Genomic DNA, 19,438 nt, shown 5'->3' with positions numbered 1-19,438 from the left:
GAGGAGCCTTCTGTGCTTCTGCTCCGCTGTCGGGGCTGAATCCTCTGCACCTCGCCTGGGTTGGTGTGAACCGGTAGCCCTCTGCACCCTGAAACGACGTCGGCACACGCTCCCGCGCTTTCGATCAGGCGTGGGGCGAGAGGTATAGGGGCACCGCTGCCTGTTTTTACCCGACTGGCTTGTGCATCTTTGTTGGTCTTCCCTGCCTGGGGAGGGTGTACACACACATACTCAGTATTTGCTATTTTCGCAGAACTTGGGTCTTGCTGACTTCTAGTTTGACCTGGAACTGTGTGCGCCGTGCCTGTGCTGGGGGCAAAGGCAGCCTCTCTGGCCAGGACTGGCTTCTGCTGAAGGGTTGCCCTCAGATCTCCTTATCAGGCCGGGGAATAGCTTAGTGTGGCTTTTCTGTATCGAAGCCTACCTGCCTGGTGTCTTTGGGGCTGCGGTTGCCCTATGACTCCTAGCCCTGCGTGCCCTTTCTTTTCTTTTTTCTGAATGCGGTGGGACTCTCATAACGTGACACCCGTACTACTGGCCTGAATTGGGAGAACGGTCGTCAGTACACAAGTGTGATTACAAGCTAATTATGGTCATTTCCTCCTGTTAGTAAGAGATGTGGATTCCTTGAGCAAAAAATTCAAAGAAATTTGCAGGATTTTGGTATCCACAATATCTGACAGTTTAATATCATTATTCTTAAAGTCACCATTTGGTTTGCTTTGTTGATAAAAAATACATTTTGTGCAAAATTGAGGGATGATTATCCAAATTGCTCTTTTTAAGTAGACTATTAACTTGTTAGAAATAACATTTTATATGTGTAGGGGTGGTAATACTGTTTCACAGAGGAAAGAAGCATTTTAAATATATAAGAAGAGGTATCATCTCTTTCACTGCTTTAAATTCTTGGACTTCATTGTTTTGCCGAGTGATATGGAAGTTTTGGTGATAGATGGGAAGGTATAAGAGAAATGGAAAGAAAACTACTGCTTTATAACTATGAGATTGAAAGGTCTTTTACCTTCAGTGATTGTAAATAGCACACAATCAAGTACTTAAAGGGTAATTTTTCTTCTTATTACAAATATAATGTATCACAAAGTTTAAACATTCAAAAAAAGTAATTTAGAATTAAGTCGACTTTAAAATAAAATATTCAGGAGTTCCCATCGTGGCTCAGTGGTTAAGGAATCCGACTAGGAACCATGAGGTTGTGGGTTCAATCCCTGGCCTCGCTCAGTGGGTTAAGGATCCGGTATTGCTGTGAGCTGTGGTGTAGGTTGCAGACACACCTTGGATCTTGCTGGCTGTGGCTGTGGCGTAGGCCGGTGGCTACAGCTCCAATTCGACCCCTAGCCTGGGAACCTCCATATGCCCCGGGTGTGGTCCTAAAAGGACAAAAAGACAAAAATAAATAAAATAAAATAAGATATTCAGTGCATAAAGATATTCAGTGTAACATTTTTAAGTATGTTCTAGAGATTTGGATAATGGAATAAAATACATGTTGAACTTTTAAACTTTCACTCCCTTTAAACTTTCACTCCCTGTTCCAATAACTGTTTAGATATTTAATTAAAATTGGGGAGCTTTTAGCTTTTTATATTTGTTTTCTTTTTCTTATGATTAGTGATTAGGCTTTTTTCCACTTTCACAGTATTTTCAAGGTTAAATACTCCCCAGCACAAAAATCTGTTAGACTGCTGCTTTCTTTTCCTTTTAGAACAAGAGGAATTTTTTTTTTTGTTTTCCTGGAGCCAACTTAAAAAAACAACAAAATGAATAAAAAAAAATTTAGGGGAAATTTAAAATGGCTTACTTAAATAAACTTAAAAACAGAGACCATCATTTCCAATTGAATACATAAGCAAGTATACTTTAGTTAAATTATGGTCAGTAATGGGAGGGATGGGGGTAAGGAGAGAGGGGCAGAGAGGGAACATGGTGAATAGACATGAAGAGAAAAATGTAGACAAACATATTGACATGCACATAAAAGGAGAGAGAGATAAAGAAAAATAGAAAAAGAAAAGATAAAGGGGGAGTTCTCATTGTGGTGCAGTGTAAACAAATCTGACTAGTATCCATGAGGATGCAGGTTCTATTCCTCCCCTCACTCAGTTGGGGATCTGGCAGCTGTAGCTCCAATTTGACCCCTAGCCTGGGAACTTCCATATGCTGAATCTGTGGCCCTAAAAAGCAAAGCAAAACAAAACAAAAAAAGAAAAGGGGAAGTGCAAATTATCTATTCCAACAAATATTTAGACACACTACGCATATCTGAGTATTTGAAATACAGAAATAACTATAGCACAATCCTTGCCTTGAAGAGCTTACAGTTGAGTAAATCGTGTTCTTTGGAGCTTGGGGAGGGACAAAGATCATAGTTAAAAAAAAAGGGTAATAAATACTGCTAGAAAAAAAAATATTGCTAGAAACTAAATTTAAAGACTAAATTTTCAACCCAAGGTTAGAAATATACGTTCAAGTCTTCCCTGGTTCTATTTGGCCTCAAAGTCCTGTTGATTATTTTTTGTTTATAGTCGTATCCCTTACTTCCTTCCTGTTGCATGTCCCTCTTACCCCTTCTGCCTTGAGCTATCACACCATCACCCCTCATCATATCATTGCATGGGTGCTTGGATTGTTTTAGGGGTTCTGAGTTGTGCCAGAGCAGCATGTAGTTATTTGGCCTTAGAAGTCATTGAAGTAAAATGTAAAAAGCTCTGCAAATAATCAGACTAAATTCAACAAACATTTATTGATGTCTACTGTGAACCAGTATGAGAGATCAAAAAATAAATTAAAAAATTACAGTTTAGTCCCAATTCTTGATAATCCAGAGTATGGAGACTGGTATGTAATCAGTGCTCAGCAAGATTAGGGAAAATATAATACCAGATGTGAATACTACACTAGCTGGAGTATATGTATATATATATATATATGTATATATATATTTTTGGTCTTTTCTGTCTTTTTAGGGCCACACCCATGGCATATGGAGGTTCCCAGACTAGGGGTCCCAATCAGAGCTGTAGCCGCCAGCCTACGCTGGAGTGACAGCAACGCCGGATCCTAGCCTCGTCTGCAACCTACACCGCAGCTCATGGCAACGCTGGATCCTTAACTCACTGAGTGAGGCCAGGGATCAAACGTGAGTCCTCGTGGATGCTAGTTGGGTTTGTTAAATGCTGAGCCAGGATGGGAGCTCTCATATTCTTTTTTTTTTTGTCTTTTTGCCATTTCTTGGGCTGCTCCAGCGGCATGTGGAGGTTCCCAGGCTAGGGGTAGAATCTGAGCTGTAGCCACCGGCCTACACCAGAGCCACAGCAACGCAAGATCTGAGCCACGTCTGCAACCTACACCACAGCTCACGGCAACGCTGGATCATTAACCCACTGAGCAAGGGCAGGGATCGAACCCGAAACCTCATGGTTCCTAGTCAGATTCATTAACCACTGCGCCACGACGGGAACTCCCTCCCATATTCTTAAGTAAAGATAGGGCGACAGCTCCAAATGATGCTTTAAACTCAGTCAGTTACTGCATATACTTGTTAGTTGACATCACATCCTTTTAAAACTATTTTCACCATATGTTGTAAGTTCTTTTGAGAACACATGCTTCAGTTTGCTCAAAGTAAGTCATCAATTGTCTGAAACTTATACATCTTTTTTTTTTTGGAACTTATAAATCTTCTTTACATACAACTTCCCCTCACCCTACTCCTATCCCCATATCATTCTATTTAAAAATGTTAAAATTTTAATTTTTACACAGAAAATTAGTTTTTTTCCCCTGTTAGTATAGGAAGTCCAACACGTGTACAGTTTTGTGTAAAAACCCCATAAATCAGGACTCACTATCTTTTAAATCAAAATAGCATTATAGTAGGTATGGGCTTAATGTAAGTGTAGTTTTTTTAGAGTTTATTTCTTTTAACAATTATTTCCTCATTATGCACCATTAGAGAGAATGAATGTAACAGAGTACCAATTGAGTGCCAGTTCATGAAATCCCATGATGCAGTTTTAAGAAATCACCTCAGAAGAGATATTGAAGCTCAGTTATGGAGGACAACTTTTTCAGTTAAATTAATTAGAAACAAGTTTGTAAACTTAAATACTCAGAATTTCTCTTTTATCTTTTTTCCTTTTTAGGGCTGCACCCACGGCACATGGAAGTTCCCAGGATAAGGGTCGATTTGGAGCTGCAGCTGCTGGCCTACACCACAGCCATAGCAACACCAGATCCAAGTCACGTCTGTGACCTACACCACAGCTCACAGCAACACCAGAACCTTAACTCACTGAGCAAGGCCAGGGATTGAAACCTGCATCCTTAGGTATACTAGTCAGGTTCTTAACCTGCTGAGCCACAATAGGAACCCCACTCAGAATGTTTTATCACTTAATATAGCTAGTGCTAATAACACTCGGGTCCATGTATTTGAATGCAGTAAATCTCCATCAGGCTAATGAAAGGGGAATAGAACAGTTCAGAGACTCCAAAGTGGCTACTTCAAAATGGATTATTTTTCATTTGGAGCACACTATAGATATACTCTGTATTACATTTTTTTTTTTGTCATTTTGCCTTTTCTAGGGCCGCTTCCGTGGCATATGGAGGTTCCCAGGCTAGGGGTCTAATCAGAGATGTAGCCACTGGCCTCCGCCAGAGCTACAGCAACTCGGGATCCGAGCCGCGTCTGCAACCTACACCACACCTCATGGTAACGCCGGATCCTTAACCCACTGAGCAAGGCCAGGGATCAAACCCGCAGCCTCATGGTTCCTAGTCGGATTTGTTAATGACTGTGCCACTATGGGAACTCTTACATGTATTTTATCAGACTTACCTGTATGGGTGTCTTGTTCAGGTCAATTTAAAAAAAAAAAAGAATTTTGTTAGAGTGGTTGGACCATGGAAGAGACACTTGATAATATGTTGGGTGGGTGGAAATAAGCCCAGGATTAAAACTTAGTCCGAGGGATTTTTGAAACAGGTTATACTGGAGAGATGTCCATTGACTCTGAGTGCTTCCTTCATTCCTGGTTTTTTTGAGCAAAGCGTGTGGGCAAAAGTATGTTTCACATTTGTCACCATGCTTTGGGTCACTTAACAATTTAAAGTTCTAGCAAAACCAAGACTTTAAGGAAGAAATAGCTCTTAGCATTCCATGTCCTTAGAATGGTGCCTACTGCCCTGTATCGATAGCATCTTGGGGGTTTTCTACCTTGTCCCAGCTTGCTCTGTCAATGAACTAAATTTTTTTTGTATGTATGAGTTTTTTTTTTTCTTAATTACAGAGTTCAATAAAATTAAATGCAATTAAAGTACTTTACCAAATGAAGTGCATTTTGAGCACTTTTTAAAAAAGAATTTCCTATGCGTTATGAGGACTATATTCTTGCAGTGCTTTCAAAAAAAAAAAAAAAGATAATCTTTGGTAAGACTGGAAGTTGTTGGGAACACAAGAAGCTGTTTTTTTTTTTTGTCTTTTGTTGTTGTTATTGTTGTTGTTGTTGTTGCTATTTCTTGGGCCGCTCCCATGGCATATGGAGGTTCCCAGGCTAGGGGTTGAATCGTAGCTGTAGCCACCGGCCTACGCCAGAGCCACAGAAGCTGTTTTTTTAGTTTTGTCTTTCTTTGAAAAGTTAAGGATCTCTGAGCAGAGAATAGAGAACAAGCAGGCCAGTGTTATTTTCTTTTGTCTTGCCTTTTGTATTTTGGTATCTGGTCCAAACCAATCAGAGTTGATGGAGGAAGTACTGGAGCTAAGTTTTGGTTATCTAGTTCTGTGTGTCACTGGGGCTACAGATGTGAAAATTTTGGAGAATTTTAATGGCAGACTTCTCCTTTTTTTCCTCATCGATTAAAAAAAAAAATTACAGTTCCTGCTCTGGCGCAGTGGGTTAAAAATCCAACTGTAGGACTTCCTGCTGTGGCACAAAGGGATTGGCCACCTCTTGAGAGTGCTGACCCACCAGTTTGAACCCTGGCCTGGCACAGTGGGTTAAGGATCCGGCATTGCCGTGAGCTATGGTGTAGGGTGCAGACGAGGCTTGGATCCTGCATTGCTGTGGCTCTGGCATAGGCTTGTGGCTACATCTCTGATTAGACCCCTAGCCTGGGAACCTCCATATGCCACAGGAGCGGCCCTAGAAAAGGCAAAAATACAAAAAACAAAACAAAACAAAACCAAACAAAACAAAACAAGTTCTAGGAGTTCCCTTAATGGCTCAGTAGTTAATGAATCTGACTAGGAACCATGAGGTTGCAGGTTCGATCCCCGGCCTTGCTTAGTGGGTTAAGGATCCGACGTTGCCATGAGGTGTGGTGTAGGCCGTAGACGCGGCTCACATCTGGTGTAGCTGTGGCTGTGGCTCTGGCGTAGGCCGGTGGCTACAGCTCCGATTAGACCCCTAGCCTGGGAACCTCCATATGCCATGGGTGCGGCCCTAGAAAAGACAAAAAGACAAAAATAAATAAATAAAAAATTTTAAAAAAGTTGTAGTTTGCATTGGTGAACAGCAGGATCCCTTTTGCTAGAATCATTTAAGCAATGATAGGGTAATCATAATGATCAACATTTACTGGGCATTTACTTTTTTTTTTCTTTTTTCTTTTTAGGGTCACACCTGTGGCTTATGGAAGTTCCTGGGTTAGGGGTTGAATCCAAGCTGCAGCTGCTGGCCTATGCTACAGCCACAGCAATGCTAGATCTGAACCATGTCTGTGTCCTATACCACAGCTTACAGGAACGCCAGATCCTTAACCCACTGAGCAAGGCCTGGGATCAAACCTGCATCCTTATGGATACTAGTCAGGTTCTTAACCTGCTGAGCCACAACGGGAACTCCTACTATTTGTCATTTTGTCTTGATATCCACTGTTTGTGATGGGAACTACTCTTATTTCTATTCTGTACTAAGAGAGGAAATTGAAGCCTAGAGAGGGTAAGAAGCATGGGGAATGTTAGCAACTAATATGAGTAGCAGAGATGGGCTTCAGTCCTAGAAAACCTGACCCTGGAGCCTATCTGCTAACCGTTGTTCTACACTGCCTCCCCTTGAAGGGGAGGGGGTTGGTGTATTGCTTGGAAGATAGCAACAGAAGGCCTTTAAAGGCTTTCTAACTCATAAGAGACCAGAACTTTAAACTGAGTGATGTTATGTGTTAGGCCTACCTTGGTCCTTAAATCTACCATCCCTTGGAATTCCCTAGTGGCCTAGTGGTTAAAGACTTGGCATTAGCACTGCTGTGGTGTGGATTGGATTCCTGGCCCAGGAACTTACACATGACCCAGGAGTGGCCAAACCACCAAACTACCATCCCTTACCAAGGGCTTTTTCATTGCTACCTATTACTTTGCCCCTTTACTCAAGACTGATTACCACCTGCAGCCTAAAACAGCAAGCTTCAAATTTTAGCATGCATCATCACTTTGTATGTGTGTTTGAGGGGAGGTGCATTAAAAAAAAAAAATTCAGGGAGTTCCCATTGTGGCTCAGTGGAAACGAATCTGACTAGTAACTGTGGGAATACAGGTTCGATTCATGGCCTTGCTCAGTGGGTTAAGGATCTGGTGTTGCTGTGAGCTGTTGTGTAGGTCACAGACTTGGCTTAGATCCAGAGTTGCTATGGCTATGGTGTAGGCCAGCAGCTATAGCTGCAGTTCAACCTCTAGCTTAGAAACTCCATATGTCGCAGGTGCAGCCCTTAACAGCAAAAAAAAAAAAAAAAAAAAAAAAAAAATTCAGATTCCTTTGGTAGGGCCAGAGTTCTGTTTCACTTTGGGAGGTAGTGTAGTGGTTACTTATGCAGCTGGAGCACATCTCTGCAGTGCAACATCAAACCACCCTTCTTAGAGATCTGCGCTTGTCTTTGAGTCTTTGTCTTAGTAATAGAACTTTGGTTTGTTTCCAAGGTTCTGCCCTGGCTCCATTAACTGGAGCTACCGCTACCTTAGACTTTTCCTGAGACTCTATTCTGGTAACATACCTGGTTCTCTGATTTCTAGAACTGGGCCTGGCATCATACCTGCCAGACTTCCTTCCAGGGATCAGGTTCTGCTGCTTGTTGCAGGCTTATCTGAACAGTCAGATGGCTTTGATTTATAAGTATCTTCCTCCCTCTCTTTTGCTGGGCTCTTTCCATTCAATGAAACTCCTGCCACCCCCACTCTACCTCTTAGCTGCCTTGCAACCTGTCATTGTAGTTGGTAATACCTCCTATTCCATTTCTAAGGTAAGGGACAGGAGATTTTTAAATCTACCATTGCCCTGCTTTCTCTTCCCTTGAGGCCTCTAGGTGATATGCCACCTCTGCTCTCGAGGTATCTTGCATTTCTTTCTTTTTTTTTTTTTTTGTCTTTTTGCCATTTCTTGGGCCACTTCCACGGCATATGGAGGTTCCCAGGCTAGGAGTCTAATCAGAGCTGTAGCCGCCGGCCTACGCCAGAGCCACAGCAACGCGGGATCCGAGCCACGTCTGCAACCTACACCACAGCTTACGGCAACGCCGGATTGTTAACCCACTGAGCAAGGGCAGGGACTGAACCTGCAACCTCATGGTTCCAAGTCGGATTCGTTAACCACTGCGCCCCGATGGGAACTCCCGGTATCTTGCATTTCTTTCTGGTTTGGGGCTTCTTATCGTTGCCCCTGTAATTAGGATATAGATCGGAAGAGTGTTGGACACAAAAGTGGTTTAGCTTTGCTGCTTGTTTTCCCTGCTCTGTGACTGCATTCCTGTCCCTTGAGCTGGTGAGACCTGGGGCACTGAGTTACCACCATAGGTGACATGGAAATGCATCATTATTAAGTACACAGTGCAGTGCTGGTCTCTAGTGAGGGAGAGTACAGAGGAGAGCATTCATTCACTCAGTTACCTACCTATTTCATAAATAATTATTGAGCATCTGTCTACTGTGTACTTTCTAAAAGTACAGTGCTTGGTACTGGGGATACAGAAATGAACAAACATGATTTTGCTCTTAAGAGTTTTAAACTCCAGTGGGTGGGAGTGAAACAGATAAATTCAATGCAGTGAGGTAATTCTTATGTGGGAGTATGTGGAGTGTCACAGGAGCACGTAGGAGAGATAGCTAACCCAGCAGGGGTGATTGATACCTGAGGCACCAAAGGATAGATTTTTACCTTAAAAATGAATTTCTCGTTGGGTTGGGAGAAATGGATTGCTTCAAACACTTCCTCTTAATTTTTTTGTGTTTTTTCTTTGGTATTTTCTTTTATTTCCTTCTCTCTTTTTTTCGGCTGCACCTGCAACATGCAGAACTTCCTGGGCTAGGCATTGAATCTGAGCCACAGCTGTGACCTATGCCACCACTGGGGCAATGCCAGATCCTTAACCTGCTGCACTACAGCAGGAACTCCTCTTTAGTGGTTTAATGTCTCTCTCTGGCATGTACTCCTTTGGCCTTTATAGTCTTTGTGCCTGTTATTCTTTGTATAATAATTTGTATCCAAGAGGAGAAAGAGTATCTTATTTTATGTTCTTAAAAGTTTTGCTTTGAAGGCTCAAAAGAAAAAGGTGTGAGAAATCAAATCATCTAGGTTATATGCACTTTTGTTTTGTTGGCACCCCAAATAAGGACTCTAAGGTTGTTGTATACTCAGAGAATTTTTAGCAGGAAACCAGGACAAATTTGCATATGAAATGAAAATAATTATTACAGTGACAAAATATGTAGATCAGATTTCATGAAACTGAGTTCTTCAGTCCAAAACAAGTAAGTCTAGGCAAATTGATAAAAACAAAACAAAAACTTAGCTCTTGAATATTGCTGCCATAATCGAAAAGTATTCTTATGTTTTAGGTGAAAATTTTCCACTCCTCTTTTGTAATGTTCTAAAATTAAATGAGGAGTTCCCACTGTGGCACAGTAGGACCCTGGGGTCTCTGCAGCACCAGGATGCAAGTTTGATTCCACCACCAGCACAGTGAATTAAAGATCCTGCGTTGCCACACCTGCAGTCTAGGAGGCAATTGCAGCTTATAGCTGACCCCTGGTCTGGGAAATGCATATTCCTCAGGGTGGCCAAGAAAGAAGAAAAAATTAAATTAAATTGAAAGTAGGATTTTACATATTCCTAAAGGAAAACACCTAAGTTAAATATTAAAGTATTCTTTATTTACTTTCTTACTAATAGATTTTTCAGTATTTTTCTTTGTGATAAGTCTCCCTAAAATATAATCCAAAGTAGTATATAGTGCAAATACTCAGACCAAAGTATAGTAAGGATCTGCAACATGCTGTATATTACAAAAAATAAAAATTTTAGTTTCGTTTAAAGAATCATAATACATTTGTTACTTAAAGCAAGGCTTAATTAATTTTGTTAGCTGTTTGCTTAGGTCTAAATAAATACCTAAGAATTTTAGTTTCACAACTGATAACATTGATTATAATTTTGCATTGTATCTGATGATAATTTAATAGTTTGATTTAGTAAATACAGTTTAGATACCAGTTTTAGGCATATGGCGATCTGGACTGGCTTAGTGGATAATTTGCTCCTTATTGCTAATGATAAGCACTATTTTTTTTTTTGTCTTTTTGCCTTTTCTAGGGCTGCTCTTGTGGCATATGGAGGTTCCCAGGCTAGGGGTCTAATAGAAGCTGTAGCTGCCAGCCTACACCAGAGCCGCAGCAATGCAGGATCCGAGCCGTGTCTGCGACTTACACCATGGCTCATGGCAATGCTGGATCCTTAACCCACTGAGCGAGGCCAGGGATCAAACCCACAACCTCATGGTTCCTAGTCAGATTCGTTAACCACTGAGCCATGACGGGAACTCCGCTAATGATAAGTACTTTCTAAGCACAATTTCATATCTATAAAAATCATGGTCAATACTTGAAGGGTTGTCATATCCTTATAACGAATTATTGTTTCTCTTATAAATTCAGTATCATTTCTTCTTATACTTTCACCAAGTTTGTCTCTGACCTACACATCCTGCGGGAAACTAAAATAAAGACAGAGCCAACTGAATTATAAGAACATAGTTTCAGGAAAGCCAAGGGTGGGAATGCTCCTGGGCTTTAGGAAAGGTGGCAAAAGTGGGAGCAGGCAAACCCAGGGGAGCAACTGGCTCATGTTCTCTTTCTCCTATCTCTGCTTCTCTGTGTATCTTTTGAATCCTTCCTCTCTCTACTAACTGGCTCATCTGCTCCTTTGTTCACATGATAGAATATAGACTTAGTTTACATATTTTCTGGTCCAGTGATGGGGACCTCTGAATCTCACTTTTGGATTCCTGGAAAGGGGACCATGACCTGGATTGGGTTAGATGCCCATCTTGGTCAGGCTTGAGGGGCAAGATTACAGAGTGGCTGAAGGGGACCGACTCTTTGGGTATGTGTGTCATTATGAGCTCAGTACACTCTTCAGAAGGTATCCACTCCATTCCTCTTGGTTTATAGTAAGAGCAATAGCATTACAAGATTATGGTCATATCCCATCTCAGAAAATTATGGAAGGAAGATAAGGGTTGGTTGAAGAGAGGGCTCTTTTATCATAACCATGTGAAGAAAAAACCCTATTGAAGCTATGATATTTTGAAATAATATTCCATTTTCTTTGTAACAGGTTAGTGGTTACTTGGATGATTGTACCTGTGATGTTGAAACCATTGATAGATTTAATAACTACAGACTTTTCCCAAGACTTCAAAAACTTCTGGAAAGTGACTACTTCAGGTATTACAAGGTATTAAAATTTTTTATTTTATTTTTTTGTATGGGAGTACTTATAGGTGGATAAGTACATTTTCTTAGGGATTACTAAGCTTTAAAATTGTGCTTATTATTTAAAATTGATCAAGGCTATATTAGGAAAATGCAGGTCATAAGAGTGAACCATGTGGTTCTGAAACAACAGTAGATACTTTTTTTGGGGGGGTCTTTTGTCCTTTTAGGGCTGTACCCATGGCATATGGAGGTTCCCAGGCTAGGGGTCTAATCAGAGCTGTAGCTGCCAGCCTACGCCACAGCCACAGCAATGGCAGATCCGAGGCACATCTGCAACCTACACCACAGCTCACAGCAACACTGGTTCCTTAACCCACTGATTGAGGCCAGGGATCGAGCCCACAACCTCATGGTTCCTAGTTGGATTCGTTTCTGCTGTACCACGACGGGAACTTCAGTAGATACTTTTAATTTCAATAACAGAGTTTGAATTCTAGAGTAAGAAACTAGTTGATTAAACTGAAGTTGGAACAGAAACTATTGTATTGTTACCAAAGTCATGAGTTGTTCATAACATTCTAAAACATCAGATTTAGTCCAGTTAATTAAAAAAAATTTTTTTGAGAAGCATGACTTTATTCTGACATGTATTATTTTAATAAGTCACTTGTGACATTTTATCATGAAATATATCTACTGAAAGAGTTAAGAAAACCTGATCATTGGAGTCTGTAGTTACATTCAGAGTTCACAGTTGTCTGTTAGCTGTTGCTTTCGTTAAAAGACTGGGAGTCAGGCAGCGATGATTTGCGCTTCTTTGGCTCCCAGTGGCCCTCCGTTCAGGGTCTGTTTAGTAGCAGACTGTGTTTTTGTAACCAAGTCGGCTAATTTACTTAAACCAGCTATGCATTTGTATAATCACTGAAACCTGATAACTGGCAAGTGGAAGGAGTAGAATAATTGCAGCCAGTAACATGAGCAGGTTATAATATCATAATTCAATATCTGTCTGTTGTAATCTTGTGACTCTTATTTTTGTAACTTTTTTCTATTACTCTTTTACAGGTAAACTTGAAAAGGCCATGTCCTTTCTGGAATGATATCAACCAGTGTGGAAGAAGGGACTGTGCTGTCAAGCCTTGTCAGTCGGTAAGAACAGCATGTGCACTTAAGAAACGTCCATGTTTTGTCAAATAATTGCAACTTTTGAAAGGGGCCAATATAATTAAAATAATATTTACATCCTTAGGTTAAATATATTTAAAATAGTATATTAATAGGGAGTGTACCTATGCCCAGATGCGCATTAATCTCTAACCCTCTGTGACTCAGTCTGTGGGAAGAGAAGGGCAAAGAAACCATGAGACTTAGGGACATTTCCACCCCTAGGACCCTAAGTGGTCAAGGACTGATATAAGTAACTGGGCAAGCCCAATGGGAGAAAACCACATCTTTCTGGACCCCATGTTGGTAACCCCCATCTTTAAAGGATAAAAACCCCTATAAGACAATAGAGAGGGGGACTCTTCTTCCCCCTCCCAGCTGTCCTGGGAGCTGTTTGCTTTCCTCTAATAAAGACTTTTTTCCAATAAAATAAAATAAACATATTAAAAACCTAATATACTTAGAAAATTAAGGTGTTAAAAACCAAATATAACCTATTTTGAATTATTCTGTCTTCATAAGTTAAATTTTGTGGTTAACATCTTTTATTAGTAAGATTAATAGTTCTTTTGGCTTGGTATTTGTTTTTCTTCTTATGTCTTACCCAAAGTTATGTTTGTAATATTAAAAAAAAACAAAATTAATTAAAGTATAAATAAAATCTCTCCTCTTTTCATGGATGTATGACTTTTCTTGGATTTTGTTGGGTGGGGATGGTCTGGACAAAACCACTGGCTTTACCTAGGAATTCTCAGAGCATTAAAATTAAATTAAAATTCTCTGAAAGCAGAATTTTACCCTTTTTAATGAAGTGGGTTTTTTTTCTTAAAAGTATGTTTTTAAATTTTATTTATTATTATTATTTTATTTTTTATTTTATTTATTATTATTTATTATTTAATTAAAATTAAATTAAAATTCTCTGAAAGAGAATTTTACCCTTTTTAATGAAGTGGGGTTTTTTTCTTAAAACTATGTTTTTTTTTATTTTATTTTTTTATTATGATAAAATATACATAAGATTTACCATTTTATTTTAACCATTTCTAAGTATACAGTTCATTGGCATTAAATACACTCACATCGTCATGCAACCATCACCACCATCCATCTCCAGAACTCTTTCATCTTCCCAAACTGAAAGCCCATCCTCATTAAACAATAACACCCTATTCCCCTCTCCTTTAGCCCCTGGCAACCATGATTTTACTTTCTTTCTCTATGAATTTGACTCTTCTAGAGACCTCATATAAGGAGAGTCATTATAATATGTGTCCCACTGTGTCTGGCTTATTTCACTTAGTGTAAAGTTTTCAAGGTTTACCCATAATGTGGCATGTATTAGAATTTTATTTCTTTTAAAGGTTGAGTAATATTCCACTGGATATGAAAGCTACATTTTGTTTATGCATTCACCCATTGATTGGCTTTTGGGTTGTTTCCATCTCTTGGCTACTGTGAATAATACTTCTGTGAACATGGGTGTACAAATACATGTTTCCATCCCTACTTTCAACTTTTTTGGGTATCCACTCAAAAATGTAATTGCTGTGTCATTTATTAATTCTACATTCAATTTATGACAACACCATGCTATCATCCGTAGTGACTGCACCATTTTACATTCTCATTAGCACTGTGCAAGAGTTCCAGTTTTCCACATCTTTGCTAACACTTGCTATTTCTGTTTTGGATAATAGCCAATAGGTGTGAAGTAGTAGTATAGTTTTGGGCAGTTTATTTATATACATTTAACTATTGCTACACAGACCTATCTAGCATATGGAGTTAAGGCAACGATAAAGTGTATAAAGTTTTTGGCTATATTAATCCTCGTAGACAGAGATATTTGAAAATTCAAGGATTGACTTATGTAACACCTTGTCTTGCTATGATTAAGCATAAGCATATCATTAAAATGACATCAATGTAAAGGTTTCATTATATTTCATTAGTTCAAGCATGTAATAGGAAAAAGAGTTGGAGAAATTCAAATTAACCAATTATTTTTTTATGTGGCTTTTAAAAAATGCTAAAAATATGGTAGATGCTTATTAAAGGCATTTAATTGCGCTTGTACATTAAATGGGCTATTCTTAACATTAGTCAGAACAAGCAGTTTGGCAGTTATTGCAAATTTGAATCTCATCTTGAAATAGCATTACTTGTGATTATCGTTCATGAAGGCTAGAAGTAGGGGCTGCCACCTTCAGAAGGAGATGGGAGGGGACAGAACGCCTGAGAAGAGCTTAGCATAGAATGATAGTTTATTGATTCCCAGGTTGACAGAGTGACAGATGAGACCCATTTTATTGTAAATTCTAGAGAAAAGAACCAAGTCGAGCATTTAAGAAATGCTATAACTTAGATGCTTATTATTTGACCTGAGCACATAGAAATGCTAAAAAAAAAAAAGTCAGGTGGAAGTCAGCAATTTGTACTGAGAAACTGAGACAGAATCTACTTATTTCACCTTCTGGAGAACTGAAGCCAAGTGATTTTCATGCCAATTCACTTTTTTTTTTTTCCCTTGAACTGGTTTCTTGATGAAGAGAAGGCTTTTTCTTTAAAAGGAAATTAAAAGATTTTAGGTTTATTCACCTAAAGATGTTCTTATATTTTAGTGTAGTTGAGGAATGCCATGATTAGACCCAAGATTTAGAAAGATAACTAGCAGGAGTTCCCATTGTGGGTTAGCAGGTTAAGGACCCGACCTTGCCTCTTTAAGGATGCAGGTTCAATCCCTGGCCTTGCTCAGTGGGTCAAGGATCTGGTGTTGCTGTGAGCTTCGGCCTAGGTTGCAGATGTGGCTTGGATCTGGTGTTAATGTGGTTGAGGCGTAGGCTGCAGCTGCAGCTCCAATTTGACCCCTGGCCCAGGAACTTCCATATGTTGCTGGTGTGGCCATAAAAAAGAAAGAAAAAAAAAAAAAAGAAAGAAGGACGATAACTTCCAATATCATGGATAGCAGGGAGTGGAAGATGAGGAGATGGAGAAGAGACTGTTAAAGGAATAGCAGTTAGCAATTGAATGTAATTTGGTTTAATAATGAATATTTTTTGAAGGCCGACTGTATGCCTGGACCTGGGCATACAAGATGAGCACTTATCTTGAAGAGCTATGGTTTAGTAGGGGAGAGAAGCACGAAGTGATCATTTCAATACAAATGTAATAGGCCAATAATAGACACACTGAAGGCATATACGCTGGGGAGGAGAGGGTAGGGAGGGCAGAGGATAGAGACACCAAGAAATTCCACTCTGAGTGACAAAAGGGAGTGAGCTATTTTCATTCTTCTTAGGACAAGCCTGGTCTCAGTTCTAGTAGTTCCTATATAGGGCAGTCTGTCAGAACCAAAGAGTGATTAAAAAAATCATTTCAGGGAGTTCCCGTCGTGGCGCAGTGGTTAACGAATCCGACTAGGAACCATGAGGTTGCAGGTTCGGTCCCTGCCCTTGCTCAGTGGGTTAACGATCCGGCGTTGCCGTGAGCTGTGGTGTAGGTTGCAGACGCGGCTCGGATCCCGCGTTGCTGTGGCTCTGGCGTAGGCCGGTGGCTACAGCTCTGATTCGACCCCTAGCCTGGGAACCTCCATATGCCACGAGAGCGGCCCAAGAAATAGCAACAACAACAACAACAAAAAAGACAAAAGCCAAAAAAAAAAAAACATTTCAAATACTTCGAAATACTTGCTTCAGCCTAAATAATCAACTTTCCTGTCTAGCATTTATATTGTATGTTACTTATGTCTTGACATCTCACTATTATATTCTTCACTGTGCATCTGACAAAAGGACATAGCATCATAAATTCAGAGCAGTTATCACACCAGTAGCAATTTATATATATGTATAAATTGTTTTTGTCTTTTTAAAGCCACACCAGCAGTATATGGAGGTTCCCAGGCTAGGGGTCCAATCGAAGCTGTAGCTGCTGGCCTACACCACAGCCACAGCAACTCCAGATCTGAGCCATGTCTGCAACCAATACTGCGGCTAACGGCAATGCTGGATCCTTAACCCACTGAGCAAGGCCAGGGGTTGAACCTGAGTCCTCATGGATTCGCTAACCACTGAGCCATGATGAGAGCTCCTATTAATATTTATTTCTTATCCTGATATATGTACAACATTAAACATAGTTAATTCACTACTTAAGATCATCTGGTGATGTTTTGCTAATTAATACCTTTTAGGGCTAAACAAGGAACCAAAATCAATTTTGTTTGTTAACACTGATTTTTTTTTTTGGTCTTTTGTTGTTGTTGTTATTGTTGTTGTTGTTGTTGTTGCTATTTCTTGGGCCGCTCCCACAGCATATGGAGGTTCCCAGGCTAGGGGTTGAATCGGAGCTGTAGCCACCGGCCTATGCCAGAGCCACAGCAACGCGGGATCCGAGCCGCGTCTGCAACCTACACCACAGCTCACGGCAACGCCGGATCGTTAACTGAGCAAGGGCAGGGACCGAACCCGCAACCTCATGGTTCCTAGTGGGATTCGTTAACCACTGCACCACGACGGGAACTCCTGATTTTTTTTTTTTAGTTCATGTATAGACTTGGTTCAGGTTATACTTTGAGACCCAGAGGAGATAGGAAAATAATAAAAATTGAAATTCTCTTCCTCATACTTGGAACTTTAAAATCCATGTCTTTTGATTTGTACCTTTGATTTCAGAGAATATTTGAATGAGGCAGACTGTCTGCCCATAGAGGGTGGAATCTCTCTATCAGTTGAAAGGATGGTTATTTATTCCCTTTAAAATGAGAACAATGTTTTTTTCACCCATTATTAATTGACCAACATAAAAAGAATAACAATATCCAGTGTTAGGCTGGGAATAAGAAATGAGCACTCTGGCAGTTAAGTCTTTAGGGAGATCAATTTGGCAAATATATTCAAACAGTTAAAAATGTACATATCTTTTGATTTAGCAATTCTACTGAGAATTTCACTTTTTACAATAATTGGGTAGATGTTCAAAGATGACCATAAAGTAGTACTCAATAGTGTAAAAAAGTCAGTTCTGTTGAAATCAGTCTATAAATTTGGCATGGTTTACTATATGAAAAAATTAGAAACCATCTAAATAAATATCTGGCCATAGGAAAAGGCTGTACACTGACCTAGTTCAAAGTCTGGAAGGGTACACAGTAAAGTGATTATCTCCATGTGGGTCCTTCCCTTTGGGCAAGTGTCATCTATTTCAGGAATATACTTAGCATTAAGGTAGGACCCAGCAATTTACAGAGTTCTCCCACATACATCATTATCTCTACTCACAGCATCACTTTGAGGACAGACAGATAGGTTGTGGCCAACATAGAACTAAAAACTAGTACTGTTTTCCTCTGAAAAGAACTAGAGCTCCTTAAAAAAATGTTTATTCTAAGACTGGAACAATACCTAAGATGAGCCTGGATTATCTTGTCCTAACAGAAAACAAAACAATGTGCTAAAGATTATTGGGGGCAGGGAATTCCTGTTGTAGCTCAGCTGGTTAAGGACCCAACATCATCTCTGTGAGGATGCAGGTTCGATCCCTGGCCTCACTCAGTGAGTTAAGGATCTGGTGTCGTTGCAGGCTGTGGTGGCCTAGGTCACAGATGTGGCTCAGATCCAGTGTTGCCCTGGCTGTGGCATAGGGCCTGAAGCTGCAGCTCCCATTTGACCCCTGGCCTGGGAACTTTCATATTCTACAGATGCAGCCCCAAAAAGAAAAAATTAAGACAAACAAAAAGATTACTGGGGCAATATCAAAAAGACACGGGTGCAAATATCAAGCCAGGACTTAAGGGTCTCCTAGGGCCAAATGTGGGACATTTTGAGCATTAAAAGGAATAATGGCTAGGTGACTATTTTTACATTTCCATTTGTAATATAATATGTGCAAACAATCCATAGCATAACTTGAATTTTTTGTTTACTTTTATAGAAATAATATAAAAACCACCTAACTATTCTGTTAAAAAATAACTTCAATGATTTTTTCTATGCATTTTTTCATAAATCATAGAATTTAAAATATTTTTTCAGAAGAAAGAATAAATGTCATCTAAAAGCATTTAAATTTTTTTTTCAGGATGAAATTCCCGATGGAATTAAATCTGCAAGCTATAAGGTATGTACGTATACTTATTAATTTGTCTAGTATTTAACCAAAAAGTAAAAAAAAAACTAATTTCCCAGCTACTACGCCACTTCTCTACTCCCCTTTACAGTGATGCCCCTTGAAAGTTATTTGTACTTAGTGGCTCTAATTCTATTTTGTTTTCTTTAACGTTTCAGTTCAGAAAGTATGAAAGATAAATAAAAGTAGAGGGGGAAAAACAAACAAACAAACAAAAAATTGTTGTACCTTTCACCCAGTTTCAGCAGTTACCAATATGTGGTCAATCTTGTTTCATCTGTATTTCCCACTCCATTCTCCCAATTATTTTTAAAGATAGTCTGAGAAACACATTGCCACAGTCAATTGCCACAGTGTGATTTCTCTAGTTGTTTCATAAATGTCTTGATGTCGGAAACAGGATTCAAACATATTCCATGT

The 19,438-nt window shown here is 39.6% G+C and overlaps 1 protein-coding gene across 1 annotated transcript in view; it reads left to right on the top strand.

The window, feature by feature from the left end:
• Positions 1 to 19,438, top strand: part of ERO1A (endoplasmic reticulum oxidoreductase 1 alpha) — a 51,382-nt gene that overhangs the window by 372 nt on the left and 31,572 nt on the right. Inside the window, exons 2-4 of the mRNA XM_047767343.1 lie at positions 11,625 to 11,744; positions 12,791 to 12,874; positions 18,971 to 19,009. Of these exons, the coding sequence (XP_047623299.1) occupies positions 11,625 to 11,744; positions 12,791 to 12,874; positions 18,971 to 19,009 (243 nt within the window). The remainder of the gene's footprint in view (positions 1 to 11,624; positions 11,745 to 12,790; positions 12,875 to 18,970; positions 19,010 to 19,438) is intronic.

The sequence above is a fragment of the Phacochoerus africanus genome, chromosome 2, assembly GCF_016906955.1.
Source record: "Phacochoerus africanus isolate WHEZ1 chromosome 2, ROS_Pafr_v1, whole genome shotgun sequence".
Classification (NCBI taxonomy): Eukaryota; Metazoa; Chordata; class Mammalia; order Artiodactyla; family Suidae; genus Phacochoerus; species Phacochoerus africanus.
Note: the sequence above shows the minus strand (reverse complement) of the source record. Positions and strands in the feature narration are given on the sequence as shown.